This window comes from Hipposideros armiger, unplaced genomic scaffold (genome assembly GCF_001890085.2).
Source record: "Hipposideros armiger isolate ML-2016 unplaced genomic scaffold, ASM189008v1 scaffold_297, whole genome shotgun sequence".
Classification (NCBI taxonomy): domain Eukaryota; kingdom Metazoa; phylum Chordata; class Mammalia; order Chiroptera; family Hipposideridae; genus Hipposideros; species Hipposideros armiger.
Genome location: NW_017731647.1, coordinates 199,041 through 214,550, shown reverse-complemented (window position 1 = coordinate 214,550; position 15,510 = coordinate 199,041). Strand labels below are relative to the sequence as shown.

Here is a 15,510-nt window from a genome sequence, read left to right as displayed (position 1 = left end):
CAGCCGCAGTGAGCGGCCGTCCAGAAGCCAGCGACTGATGTGCCTCGCCCGGGAAGAGTGCAATGATGGTGCCAACTTGGACCAGTGAAGCAACGTCCTCCACAACTAGACTGAAGAACAAAATGACAGCAACTTGCCTTTTCCCCTTCCCCCAATTCCCCAGCACTGTTCCCATCCCCCCAATTCCCCAATAAAAATCTTAAAAAAACAAACGAAAAAAACCCAAAAACAATTCAAGGGCCGGCCGAGTGGCTCAGTTGGTTAAGAGCTCGCTCAAAGGTTTGAGCTCTGAGCAACAGTGGTTCGAGTCCGGCCCGAGCTGAGCTGCCAACAAGTGGCAGGATGGCTCAGCTTAAAAAAAACAAAAAACAAACAAACAAAAAAACAATTCAAGCATCAGAAAAGGTCCTGAGTGAAGACAATGGTAGAAGAAATGTGGACAGGTGAGACATATTAGGTGAAAAGTTTATCTGTCTGGATTTGCTTAGAATAGAAAAGATACAAAAGAAACCGGTACATGGGCTGCCTCTCAGGGGGCATTGGATGGCTGGAAAACAGGGGTTGGAGGGGACCTTTTATTCATGTTCTTTGCTACCACTTACCATTTTAATTTTAGGCATGTGATTATAGTTCCTATCTACCTAAAAGAATTTTTTTTAAAAACTAATGGAAACGGAGGAACAGAATGTAATGATAAGAAGGCAGACTTAACAGGACTGAAATGCTACTTAACTGAACATGAGAGGAAAGGCTAGGGGAGAAAAAAGATGATGCCGACGTTCTGAGTTTGTGTGACTAAAATACAGAACAATAGTGGGATGAACAGAAATGCCCAAGTTGGCAGGAGGTTCTAATGAAGGAAAAAGGGAAAATAATAGTAAGTGCATATTAAAATTATCACCTACTTCAGAAATCCCCAAGTAGTCAAATTGTCTTCAGTATCATGACTAATTTCCCCTAGCTAGGGTTTTTATTTTCAGGAGCTGATCCATATAAGGACTGAAACTCTCTGCCATTCCCCCAAGAAGACTAGAGAAGTTTGTGGCCTGGAGAGAGGAAAAAGCAAATGACACCTGATCCTATCTTGTATATTTTTCTGAGCTCTAAAGAAGAGGACTTGTAGCAGATGAAGGATATATTTTGATTAGGGGTTTTGCAAGACTAGAAGTATATATACACAGGCATTCTGGTATGCGTAAGGTTTGCAGCTTTATGGGATTTATGGGAAAATGTTCCCAGAGATGTTGAATGTTCCCAGCAGTGGCAAGGCAGAGCACCAGTAATGGCAGCAGATGCTCAGGCACAACGAATGCCCAAAGGGGCCCCCAAAGCGTGGGCACATTCCCGAATACAAGAAATACCTAGAGAGTACCAGAAATAATTGGGGGTGGGGCTGAAGATGAGGGAGCACGGGTTGGGGAGAGAGATATAAGAATGAATGAAAGTGTAATTGATAGGTCTATTTCATACCAAAGGTTGTGCCTACACTATGTACCTGGTCCTATGCTAGGCATTAAATAAAAAGACATGGTTTCGGTTACCAAGGAATTCAGTTTCGTCATCAGGACAAATGTGCAAAAGCAGATAATGTCAGAAACTCCTAGAATACTTTAATGTTTCCATTTTTAAAAGTTTTTTTTTTAAATTAGAGTTTGAAAAAGTTCATTAAACTTTGTTTGGTTGGTTTGATCCAATTCACCTTATCTACCTGTTTTGGAAGAAAACTGAGGACCATACAGGTTAAGTGATTTTTCCAAAATCACACAGATGACTAAAAGCACAGCAGGGAGAGGCCAAATCTCCCAACACTCCCAAATCATTCTTTACTGCTACACCACAATACCTCATTTATAATTCATTAAACAATTGTTTTTTTCATTCATGGTTACATAGAAAAGTGTAGTGGAAAAAAAGCATGGCTTCTGAATCAGACAAACCTGGGGTGAGAATCTGCTGACAAATTACACTGCTTTGCTTAGCATTAAGGCTGGTCTTAATAAAACAGCTGGATGTTTTAAAGGAAATGTAATAAACCTATACTCTTAACCCAAGATTGGGTATCTGAGTTTTTATCAGCTTAGACTTTATGCTCCTGTCTCATAACTTTGTAACAGATTATATGAATACTACCTAGCAAAGCTAACTGAAAAGAAGGAAGATAAAAGCATGGCAGTGTGAACACTGACTGACTTATTAGAAAATACCCATGTCAAAAAAGCTTAAGGATTACTTCATTCTATACAGGTAATAACTCATCTAGTAAATTAAAGAGGTAATGCAAAATCAAGGAAATACAGTTTAAAAGTATAAGTATTTTTCAGGACCTCTAATAGAGCCCTTTTGTATTTATATACAACATTTTCAACATCTCCCCTGAATAATTTTGATAAACCTGTTTCTCAAAAAGTGCCTTAAAGATATCATTGTCTAAACTTAAAGCATACAGATCCATTTCTTAGTTACAGTATTTTTAAGGTTGTACACAAATATTCCACTAGTTAAGTGAAAGAAAAAATATGCTAATCGCACTTTTTTCAGACTTAAAATTCCCTCTAGGTTTATATTTTTAAAATGTTGAATCATGAAATAAAGGAAATGGACAGTGCAAAAAACCCCAAACAAATAGTTCATCTCATATTTCCAGTTTCCTAATTATGGTATCTTGTCATTTTGGTCTTGTTAAGCATTTAGAACGAAGTAACTAAAGAGTAGAGCTCATTCTCAGAAACTGAACTCGAGGATAAGACTAAAAGCATTATTACACTTTCAACTTCCTGTTTTATTTAGGCAGCTCATCATGACCATTTCAGGTCACAACGCAGAAGTTAAAAAACCCAACTTCCTCTTTATAAAGTGATAAAAACTTCAGCAGTTAGCTATGAGAATGGTTGATCTTACTAGTTTTTATAGAAATACTTGCAAGGAAATCAGGAACCATCATCACCAAATTCATCTCTGGGTTCACTGCTTTCAGAAAATGTAACAAAGATAAAAAGCAGTACTAATTAAAATATATTTGGCATCATGACGTATATGCCTTAAAAAAAAACCCCCGAAAAAACCCCAAATCAAATGCAGTTGAGGTCTTAGTTAAAAAAGAAAAAAGAAAAAAAAAAGAAAACTAGTGTTTCTTCAAGGAAGAATCAATACAAATTAAGGCTGAAAATACCTTGTTGGACAGGATTCTCATTTAAGGGTTACTTATTGTTTATGACTGCTAAGATATTAATATCGACAAGTCTTGCTGGAAAAATACTTTCTCAATTCTTGAATTCAATGAAAAGGAATCAGAAGCTTGGAGGAAAAGGGTGCAAGGTAGGTATAAAGCTGTAGAACCGAAGAAATCTTACAAGTCAAAGCACTTCCTTTTTACTTACAGATAGATCCACAACAGAGCAATACAGATCAGTTTCATCTCTGTGAATAAGAGCCTAATAAAATTTTAGAAATCTCAAATCATATGGATTTATTATATGAGACATTCACTATATCAGTTATTCTTATCCATTCTAATGAAGACAATGTGGTTAATCTAAAAACTGTTTACTGAGCATGAAATTCATCAACATTTCATGGCAGATTTACCTTATTAGTTTTGATTTACTTGCTATGTATGTCATTATTAAAATTAAGCAACGAAAGAGGTATGCTGGAAGAGGAACTTGGTCACAGATCTGCTATTATAAAATCAAGACTATTAATGTTATTAATGTCACTATCCAAAGACATCTTAATTTGCATTTTGAAATACATATGTTTTCCCAAGTTTAATTAAAAAGGCATTCTAATCCAGTGTCAAAGAGAAAAACCTGACAACACCAGTAATGCAGTGCTGCTTGGGCACAATAAACTTGTCATTTGAATTCTTAGTGAAATTTTGTTATAACACTATTTTTGCTTAATAAATAGATGATCAGTTGGACTAACGAATGTTTTGTTATACCATGATTTTCACTGTAATTTAACTTCACCTGAATCATAACTATTTGTCTTAGAATATGCATTTATTATAGTTTCCTCTCCAGCATAAGTTCATACATAAGATATCTTCCCCTCAAACTTACATTTATGAGAATTTCCAAGAAACAGAAAATTTAACGCTAAAGTGTTGTTTAGTGGCTTGTGAGTGTTTAGCACAGTCTTCAGCATTTCAAAATGACATGCCACATGCTGGATCATAAACAGTCCCCTCCATCATCCCAGTCTCTTTTGTTGGAAAAAGAGAGTGTCCAGATACATTTACAGAGCACTCGAGGGTGCACATTTTGTAACAGCCACTGTGGGAAACAAAAGACATAATTCTTGTCCTTTATAGAGTCATCTAGTGAAATCATTCTAATTTCTACAGGCCCTAAAATCACACAGTACTGAAAAAACGGCAAACTATTAAGGTGTGCAGTTGTCAGGAAAAAGTTACCCCACCTAACACAGACTATGCTCTTGTATTTAAAACACTTTTTAAGAAATAAGTACACAAGTTACACACTGACAAATTCAACTGTAATCAAAGACACCGCAGTGGAGCATCAAAGAAGGCACGATGCTTTGTCCAGGTTTGAATGTGTTAACACGAGTTTTATGTGCTATATAAAACCTTCTGGAGTTCAAAAAAAAAATCCGTTGGTTATTCTTGATTTGTTAACAAGAAATCGAAAACTTTTTCAAAAATTATCGTTAAAATTATGTAAGATCCAAGGGATGGAGTCACCACGGGAGCCTTAGATGCATACATACAATCAAGGGAGTGTCTACAGGGGAAGAGTGGTGCTCAAATCCTGAATCCAATGTCCTGAGGCTTACACATTTATTACTGCGAATTAGCTCAGCTATAGTAGGTAAGAGGTGGATGTGTCGAGGGGACCTCTCCCTGTCGAGGAGTCGTGACTACAAAATCACTTCCTGGGGAAGGAGGAGCAAAAGGGAAGTTAGAGGCCACCCTGACCAGGAAGTGACTCGCCCTAAACTAGCCTCAATCACATATAAAAATGGGGGGATGGGATGAGCCCTAACAGCTAAAAGCGGTAAAATAATTGCTTCTTGATACGTTGCGACATCACCATCGCCCCCCTCTTTAAATTATAGAGAAGAGTCCACAGTCACGATTCAATAAGGGAAAATCTCTTTTCTTTCTGAGAAGCCGCTGGGCTGTGCCTCGGGCCCGGGAGGAAAAGGAGAGTTGAGGAATGGGGAACTGGGGCCACCGTAAGCCATAGGAAAGCCCCTCAAGAGGAAAGAGTCCCAACTGCAGAGAGCGTATGCCAGCACGGACTAAGAAACTTTTTGCTCCTGGGAACACTTCCAGGGTTCCCACTGCAACAGGATCGGGACCCTGTTCCCTGTCGCGGGAGGGGGTGAGAGAGGCGGACCCCTTACCTTCTCCTCATCCGACACCCGATCCTCGAAGTCGGCCATCTTGGGCAGCTCTGGCCCAGCCCGGCCCCGGCGCGAGGCAGGCCGGGAAGGAAGAAGAGTGATGGAATCACCGCAGGGGCCGTCGGAAGGCCCCGCCCGGAAACGCCGACGGGAGGGCGCCATGTCAGTTACGGGCAGCGGGGTGGTTCCGAGAGCCAGCGCCCCGGGAAGTCGGCTTTGCCTTAAATGACTTGAAATCGATTATCTCGCTCACCGAGTTACATTCATTCCCCCATTCATCTGTGGATGCGAGCCGGGAGTCTGTTTCGAAAGTTCTTGGTACCCGGGCTCCATCCGACAAAATAGCACTTGCTACTACTATAGGCTTTCCCAGTATCACTGATTTCCATGGCAGCCGAGTCCAAAACGACTAAGTGCTGCTCGGCCCCTGCTCTGTCGATAGCTTTTTCAACCCCAGGAAGGTGGGGGGTGAAAGGAGACCCTCACTCGTATGCAAGCAAAAGCACTTCATTCCGGGGGTCACATCTCAATCCAGTTCCTCTAGAACAGGTACCTGTATTCGCCCCTTCCCGCCCTTCGAAGGAATAGGGTAGCCCCAGTCCTTGGACGGTCCTCCACCTTCCAAACCTTCTGGGTCCCCGTTCCTTGGGACTCAGCCTTCACAGAGGCCACCCTCAGGTCCGCCACTATCCCAGGATTCCCGACTCCCGGTTTCCTCCCCTCCTCCCCTCCCAGCTCCCGGCGCCTGAGGGAGCGGCAAGATGGCGGATGGTAACGGCCTGGGTGAAGCAGCGACTGCTGCGGCTTCTCTTCCTGCATCTGCTCCCGGCCTGAGCCCGCCGCTGGGCTGGAGGGAGCGGTTGCGGGCCGGGCTGGCGGGGACTGGGGCCTCGCTGTGGTTCGTGGCGGTGCTGGGGCTGCTTTACGCCCTAAGAGTCCCGCTGAGGCTGTGTGAGAATTTGGCAGCGGGTGAGAGGCCCAGACCTCCCCGGGGACGGGCGGGGGGGCAAGGGCTAAAGGGCAGAGATTCGGTAGTCACTGGAGGGCCTCGGAGGGTGAGTCTGTGGTGCGCGACCCAGTGGGTTCCTTTTCTCCTGGGCCGCAACTCCACAGCTCACTGTCAAACCTGAGCGGCAGCTACCGGCTCCTCCCTAAAGCTCTTAAGATCCTCCCTCTCTCCTCTGTCCTCGTTTCCCGAGGAAAAGCCATCTGACAAGCTTCAGGTGGTAGGACAGATGAGAGCATTTTCAGACTTGGATGCAGAATTTATATACACCCCCACCACTGGTAGGATCCCTTGAAAATCATTCCTTTGAGTCTCCCGCGCGGCACAGCTGAGAGTCGCTACACCCAAGACAACAAAGATAAGCGCTTCTCTATTTAAAGAGCTAAAAGAAAACATGCCATGATCTTCGCCAGCCATTCTCACGTTTTATAATAATACTGTCAAGACATCATTTTCGTGATACTTTTGTCGGTTCTTTGTTTGGGGCTTTACCTTGAGTAATAAAATAGAAAAGTACAGGAGGTAAAGAGAAAGAGCGCCGCAAACAGTGGTGAGTTCTTTCCTTAGTTCTTTCAACATTTGGAGGGAGCTTGCAATGTAGTCTGGGCTGAAGACACAAAGACGTGTGAGAAGTGGGTTCTGCAAATTCCACCCTTTAGCTGTATCCAGGACAAAGTGGAGGGGAGCCAGGGCCTCTTCCCACGTCATTACAATATTTCAACTCAAGCTCTGATTAGCAACCTCAGAACAAGATGGAAGTATTTCTATTATGTGATGACTATGACTATCAATATCGTGGTTTATTTTTTTGTAGCAAGAAAAGGCAAATGTCCCCTTTACTATTCCATGAGGTGACATGAAACACTGAAATAATGTTTCAATATTTTGGACTTTACATAGGTACTATGTAAATTCAGATATAACTAACACACTAAAACAAGCCAAATAAACTGTCCTTCCTAGACTGAAAGAGCTAATGTGGTGTCTCTGTAACAGGCTAACGAAGTGCTTACTAGTGGCTTGTATGCTCAGTGAAATGTTATTCATTGTTGATCATTTTTTTCTACCTGTTAAATGGATACAGCATTTAGATGAGAGAAGTTGACTATTATAAAGTTTTATTTCTTTCTAAAACTCAAAATATTTATGAGATAGTTATTTGAAGTGAAGGTCTAGTCTTTCAGTGAGTCAGGTGCAGGGAGAGCGCTCTAAGTTTGTTGCTATTCTGTTGGGGCTATTTTCCCTCTCTAGCTGTGCATCAAATACATACACTATTTCTTTTCCTCTAATTTGAAACACTGGTTTGTGTCTCACCAAAATAATGAGAGAGTGGTTTTAAATCTTCTTGGTAACAGGATGTTTGTTTAGTTTGTAGATTTGCAAAAGTTCTTATCTAAATTATGATTTATAAGTTCTTAGTTTTATTCTCAAAAGAGCTAAAGTATGTCCTTTTGATTTGCTTATTTAACAAATAGTGTAGAATCCTACCCTTACATGTGAAGGCATTTTTAAGATATGATACAATGGGACTTTAAAGTAGGTGTTTAAAAATTAAAACTTTCTCAAATGAATCTCATACTAGATATCAACGCACTTAGGTTCCTCCACTCTTAAAGACACCTGTGTATTTAACTTGAGTACTTTGAATTTACATTTTTAAACATTGATTTTTTTTTCCTTTCCTTTTGGCAGTGACAATATTTTTAAATTCATTGACGCCCAAATTCTATGTGGCACTTACAGGGACGTCTTCTTTGATATCAGGACTAATATTTGTAAGTAGTTTCCATTTCTTTCATGCTTTGGTATTTATATAAAGATCAAATCTTTTTATATGGTTGCAATAACTATAATTACTTCTAGATCAGCATTCTCAAAATGTGTTCAGCATGTCAAAAAACACTGCCCCTCCCTCCACTTTTAGAGATTGATTGTATTCATTAGTGTATCAAATAGAAAGGGGACTGGGAGGTGGGTTGCCAAACTACATGCCTACAGGGCCCAGCTGGGTAACAAAAATGAGTGAAATGGGCAGAGAGTAAGAATTCCAATTCTGTATGTACTTTGCCTACTAGGTAATCTGGACCGTGCATGCACCTTCTAGAAGGGGCTAAAGCTGATTGTTGCCATGTAGATTTGCAGACCATTATTACCAGATCTTCCAATTTTTCAAATGATTTTAAGAGAACCTGGATATACAGGTTTTATGTAAAACCTCACAATCCTTTAATGTTGGCAGTATTGAGCAGACTAAAAGTGTATATGTCTTGAATCAGCTCCTAGGCTACCATTGATCTTGTTTGGAGTGTTTAAGAGCAAGGATTTGGAGTCAGGCTAACCATTACTTTAGTGGTGTGACTTGGAGTAAGTTAATTAACTTTTCTATACCCCAAATTCCTTATGTGTAAACTGGGGATAATAATAGTATATACTTCATAGGATTATGAGGACTAAATGAGATAATGTGTGTAAAAGCTTGTAACAACGTGGTAGCTAACTCAGAGTGAACACCTTATGAATTTAGGCTGTTGTTTTTCTGAGAAGTCCCACAATAAAGAAACCTGTTTAACTTTAATTCAGCTTTTCATTGTCTTATTTTAAGATCAAGCTAGTATTTTTAATCTAAAAAAATGTTTTTTTAATATTATGATCTTTATTAACATCCCTAGGAACTAGTGTTTCCTAGTATAAACTTTTGAAAAAATACTGCTACAGGTAAAATCTTAGGAAGTATTACGGCATGCATGGCCAATGAATTTTTCTGTACTTTTTTTTCATCTCTAGGTGGTGCTCTCCAGCTATAGTAGAATTAATGGCATTTATATTGGAGTGTTTTGGTTTTGTCTTTTTTTTATAGCAACTAACACTTGGCCATTTTGTTAAAGTGAAATGCCAGACGGATTTCTAACTTCATTTAAAAAAATTATGAGAAATTCAGGATGAAAACTATGGGTTAATATAAGCCTCAATATATATTGATTTATAAAGTCACTCATAATTAAACATATTTTAGCATATTTAATCAATAGCATATAAAAGAAAATTAGCTATCTTTGAACAGCTGATGTAGTAGAAAAAGCATTCGTCTTAGTACTAGATGTGCTTTTGAGTCTTGACTCTGCCACTTACTAGCTGAAAACTTTGGGCAAGTCACATAAATTTTCTGAGTCTTAATTTCCTCATTTAAATGAGGGGAGAAAACTTACATATATATTATACATGTTATCCTTTTAAACCAAAGTTTATTTTATTTTTTTGTTTTTTAATTGGGGAATTGGGGAAGGGGACCAGTCAAGTTGTTGTTCTTCAATCTTAATTGTGGAGGGCACCTGTTGCCATCTGGCTGCCCGTCGGCAGCTCGTGGCCTCTAAGCTCAAGGTGCTGTGTTACAATCTTAGTTGCAGGTGGGCATAGCCACCATCCTATGTGTGGGAGTCGAACCAGCAGCCTCGTTGTTAAGAGCGCATGCTCTATCCATTGAGCCATCTGGGTGGCAGCTCAGATCAAGGTGCCAAGTTCAGTCTTAGTTGCGGGTGGGCACAGCCACCATCCCATGCAGGAGTTGAACCCGGCAGCCTTATTGTTCAGTGTGTGGGCTCTGTTTACCGGGCCATCCGGGTGGCAGCTCAGCTCAAGGTGCTGAGTTCAGTCTTAGTTGTGGGCAGGCGTAGCCTATCATTGAATAGGCAGTCTTGTTGTTAGGAGCATGTGCTCTCATCAGCTGAGCCATCCTGCCACCTGTTGGCGCTCAACAGCAGCTCAGCTCGGGTGCAGCATCACTGGTCCATGTGGGAATAGAACTGGTGGCCCTGTTGCTCAGAGATTGCGGGGGTTTTTTGTGTTTTTTTTTAAGATTTTATTGGGGAGTTGGGGGAGGGGAACAGCGTTGGGGAATTGGGTAAGGGGAACAGACAAGTTGCTGTCCTTTTTGTTCTTCAGTCTAGTTGTGGAGGACGTTGCTTCATTTTCCCATGTTGGTATTATCATTGCGCTCTTCCCAGCTGAGGCAGTTGGTCGCCGGCCATTGGATGGCCACTCACAGTGGCTCACGGCGGCTCATGCCTGCTGCCGGCCAGCCCCACTATAGCCTATGCCATCGCTGGCGACTCACAGCAGCCCAGATCCAGGTTGAGCTTTTGTTCACCATCTTAGCTGTAAAGGGCACAGCGTCACTGGCCCTCATGTGGGATCCAAACTGGGTCCCGCTGCTCAGAGCTGGCGTCCCAAGCCAACTCCTAACCAATGCGCCACTCCACCGGCCCAGAGCTTGTGCTCTTAAGCTAACTCTTAACCAACTGAGCCACTCGGCTGACCCTTAAACCAAAGTTTTAAAATTAGGAAATTGAAGTAATGTTTTGAAGGTTAAACTATGTCATCACTCTTGTAATATTGATGAGTTTTCATTAGCAAAGTTTATTATGTTTATATTTACCACTTGGACTTATCCAACTTGTACACACACACACACACACACACACACACACACGCACGCACGCACGCACGCACGCCTGCACATATATACACACACACTGAAGTGTGTTTGGAAGGCAGTCTTTGTAATGGTTGGAAGCTCTGAAGTCAGGCAGACCTGAGTAAGAATCCCAGCTCTACCAAGTACTGATGGTGTGAACCAGAGCTAGTTATTAAAAACTGGAATCTGTGTTATCTCTAAAATCAGTTGTGAGGATTCGATGACATAATGCATATCAAGAACTTGGCACAATCCTTAATCAGTATTAGCAATTATTATCATTGCTCATTTCTGTTCAAAAGTTGACTCAAAAGTTGAAAAAGAGGGCCAGCTGAGTGACTCAATTGGTTAAGAGTTGGCTTAAGAGCCCGAGCTCCGAGCAACAGGGTCGCCAGTTGGAGTCCCACATGGGCCAGTGATGCTGCGCCTGAGCTGAGCTGTCGCTGAGCTGCCAACAGGTGGCAGGATGGCTCAGCTGGTATAACAACAAGATTGCCTGTTTGATGGTGGGCTATGCCCACCCACAACTAAGACTGAATTTGGCAGTTTGAACTGAGCTGCCACCCAGATGGCTCAGTGGATAGAACATGCGCTCTTAACAACTGCTGGTTTGACTCCCGCATGGGATGGTGGCTACGCCCACCTGCAACTAAGATTGAACACAGCACCTTGAGCTTAGAGGCCACGAGCTGTCGATGGGCAGCCAGATGGTGACTGGCACCCTCCACAACTAAGACTGAAGAACAACAGCTTGTCTGTTCCTCTTCCCCAATTCCCCAACACTGTTCCCCTTCCCCAATTCCCCAATAAAATCTTTAAAAAAAAAAAAAGGAAGTTGTAAAAGGCTCTAACATTATATTAATAAAAAACTACCTACACTTCATATATGAAGGACAGTTTGTCATTGTTGCCTTTGTGGTTACTGCCCCTGACTATGATCCAATATAAACCTCGTCTTTTTTGCCACATTAATAATTTCTACTTGTGTGATTTCTCCTGGTTGTTTTAAAGAAGTTTTGTCCTACTTCTTAGTAAAACATAAGGTAGAAGCCAAACTAGGGCCATATTTGGTGGTAATTAACTGCCTGCTAACTCAGTAAAAGTGAGCAGAGAGAGAAGCCATTCTCGATTGAACGTAAAACTTTAGTGGCATGGTAGAAAAAATTCTGCACCTCGATTTCCTCGCACTGTTCTGTAAATGTTACAGCATTTAATCAGTGAAGTAATTGGGCCACTATGTAGTGCAAAATGATTGGCACCTTTGTAACATATTTGTTATGTTTACTGAAGTAAAAAACATTTCTAAAGGTTTGAAAGCAGGTGTGTGTGTGTGTGTGTGTGTATGTGTGTGTGTGTGTGAGAGAGAGAGAGAGAGAGAGAGATGGCCTCTGTTTGTGGTCATAGCAAAATAGTTTTTTAAAAAGTTATAATCTTTTAGGTAGTTGTGAATGTGTTTGTTTATTCTTTAAATACAATAATATATTTGTTCACTACTTCCGGCAGAATAGTCTGTCCATAAATAAGAGGAAGATATTAAACTTATCTTACAGTCAAAACATAGAAAACTAGTTACTAGTCATTTGAACAATTTTAAACTGTAAAGCCCTTTTATCTATTAGGCACTCTTCTAGATGTTGGGGGTACCATGGTAAGCAGATGAATACAGATCCTGTCCTCATGGAATTTGGCCCAGAAGATGATTATGGACATTGATTCATTCATTTGACAATTTTTTATTGAGTACCTACTGGTTGCCACACATTGTTTCTAAGCACTGGGCCTACAACAGTGAACAAAACAGAAAAATATCCTTGTCCTCAAGGATATATCCTGAGCTTACAGTGTATCAGAGCAATATATAATGAAAGTAAATAAGTAAAAAAATATATATATATTCTTCCTATTAGTCATAAGTGTAAAGGAAAAAAATGAAGCAGAAAAAGTCATACGAAGTGTCAGAGGAGAAGGCTGAAATTTTATACAGGGAAGGAAGGGAAGGCCTCACTGAAATAGTGATTCTTTAGTAAAGATCTGAAGGAAATGAGGAAGCTAGCTGTGCAGGTTGTGTTACTTCTGCCTGAAGGGGTAGTGTGCTTGGGAGCTTGAAGAATAGCAAAGAAATCAGTTGTTTAACCAAGTAGTGCAAGTGGAAAGATTACTCTGAAAGAAAAACACAAGATCTCATGGGAATGCATAACACAACTTTCTGTTCCATGGAATCAAGAAAAGTTCCCTGAGAACATGTCATTTAAGCTGCCGCCCAAAGGAGTCAGGCAAAGGGAGATGAGAAGGTCGGAGGGTCCAAATGTGAAACATTCTGCTAATTCAGCACAGAGAGCTTTTTTTGATTCCTTGTTTTATAACAGTGACAAACCATGGAAACAGAAAAAAATGAATATCTTGATTTTTTTTTTTTTNGGCCGCTCACGGTGGCTCACGGTAGCGCATGCTGGCTGCCGACCGCTCATGCTGGCTGCCGGCTCCTCACGGTAGCTTACGGCAGCCTGCTGTAGCCTATACCGTTGCTGGCGACTCACGGCAGCCCAGCTCCAGGTCGAGCTGTTGTTCATCATCTTAGCTGTAGAGGGCGCAGCGTCACTGGCCCATGTGGGATCCGAACCGGCGGCCCTGCTGCTCAGAGCTTGTGCTCCCAAGCCAACTCTTAACCAATGAGCCACTCAGCTGGCCCCTGTAGTTTTACTTTTAATACTTAATCTTAACTCACTGAGAATTTATTGAAGTATATTTAGTAAGGTATATATCAAAGCCTAATTGTTTTATCCCTTAAAATCCACTGTTTGTTGAATATGCTAGCCTTTTCCCTTTTAGTTTTTGATGTTTTATTATCATACTCCAAGTAGTTTGTATAGGTTATGTCTTTTGTTTTACTGATTGTAATAAGCTTTTAAAACGACCTGAAATAAGGGGGTGGGTTTGAGGGAGAAGGGGAAGGGATTAGATAGCATAAATAGTTAACTACAATATTGCCACAGGGATATGAAAGACAATTCAAGGAATATAATTTATAATGTTGTAAATACTTTGTAGGGTGTCAGATGGTCACATGTCTTGCTAGGGAGGCTGCATCATGGATGGGGTAGAGGCTTGATCACTGCACTGTACACCTGAAGCTTATGTTGTATAATATTGTATGTCAAGTATAAGTGAATATATATATATATATATATATATATATATATATATATAGTCATGGGACGTGGAGTATACTGTCGGAGTGGAGTCAAGGGAATTGTAATAGATATGTATGTTATTGCGGGGGGGAAGTGGGCTGGCGGATTGGGGGAGGGGGGTTGTCATTTCAAGGGGTAAAAAGTATAACTATTGCACTGTGTTGTACAGCTGAAACTAATTCTAAAAAAAATGTGTATTTCACAATAAAAAATAATTTTAAAAAAAACCACCTGAAATAGAATTTGTAGGAGTGTATTTTGAATTTTATATAATGTTTGTTATAGCAGAGATGCTTTCTCATATTCAATTTGCATGTTTTCTTGTGTTTTGGTGAAGATACACTTGGGTGACTGGTAAAGAGCCACTTACATACTATGACATGAATTTGTCAGCTCAGGACCATCAGACGTTTTTCACCTGTGACACAGACTTTTTACGTCCTTCAGATATAGGTATGTGTCATATCTGTTCATGGGGTAAACAGTGGTCATGGAAATTATTTTAAAAGTTCTGTAGAGTTATTTAGTTTAATATACAGTTATTTGGCTTGGAGTTGTTTGCATTATTGATAAGAAATCCAGATTAAATTGAAACTAATTATGTAAGCTAGGCTGTTACACTACCTTTCCTTCTTACAAAGAATTTGAAGTATTTTATTAAAATATTAAATTGCTTCTTTTATTACTTAAAAATCTTTCAGCTCAGAAATCATGCAGCAACTGCTTATGCAGAGAATGGTGTACCTAGTTGTGATATGGGAAATTAACACCTGCAATTATACATAAAAGGGTAAAGGTGTAAACATTGGGGCATGGTATGTATAGAAAAATGGGATATATTTTATTCCAGTCATAAGTTAGAGATGCATGTAAAGTGGTGGAAGATCATAGTAATGTCTGTTTAGTTCTGAGTTGTTCTTTATTGAAAGAGTATTGAAACTCTTAAATGTCTGGCTTAAACACAGACATCTTTATCACAATTAGTCTTCTACTTTGAGTGCCCTCTCTCTCCTTATCTTTTCTTCTGTTTTTATCCTCCAAGATCCAAATTAAAAGTCACATTCTCTAGGAGGCATTCTCTGGGATTTCCTGTCAGAGTTAATGAAACACCTTCTTCTCTGCAGTTCTACAGTACTTAGTCCAAATCTCAGTGAAACAATTTTAATTAATTTATTCAACCACAAACATTTGTCATGTTATTTTAATGTTTGTCCTCCCTAAAACGGTGCGAAACTTTGGAAAGCAGGTACTATGTTCTCATCATATTTGAATCGCTGTCATCTAGCATATTGCCTGGCATACTGTAAATATTAACACTTATTCTTTGATGAAAGAATGAATGAGTGGTCTTGGTGTCACAGATGTCTTAAGCAATTTCACTAATAATAGCTAACACTTGTAATGCACTTATTATGCACCAAGCACTGTAATAAGCAATTTATATAAATGTACTAATTTAATTTTCCCAA

At 40.3% G+C, this 15,510-nt stretch overlaps 2 protein-coding genes across 2 annotated transcripts in view; one reads left to right on the top strand and one right to left on the bottom strand.

Annotated features, from left to right (window-relative positions):
• CAPZA1 (capping actin protein of muscle Z-line subunit alpha 1) overlaps positions 1-5,629 on the bottom strand; it is a 37,894-nt gene extending 32,265 nt beyond the window's left edge. The window contains exon 1 of the mRNA XM_019659173.1: positions 5,374-5,629. Coding sequence (XP_019514718.1) covers positions 5,374-5,535 — 162 coding nt within the window. The 5' untranslated portion in view covers positions 5,536-5,629. The remainder of the gene's footprint in view (positions 1-5,373) is intronic.
• A 440-nt stretch (positions 5,630-6,069) lies between these two features.
• The window catches only part of ST7L (suppression of tumorigenicity 7 like), a 79,246-nt gene continuing 69,805 nt past the window's right edge, over positions 6,070-15,510 (top strand). Inside the window, exons 1-2 of the mRNA XM_019659156.1 lie at positions 6,070-6,342; positions 8,072-8,154. Of these exons, the coding sequence (XP_019514701.1) occupies positions 6,135-6,342; positions 8,072-8,154 (291 nt within the window). The 5' untranslated portion in view covers positions 6,070-6,134. The remainder of the gene's footprint in view (positions 6,343-8,071; positions 8,155-15,510) is intronic.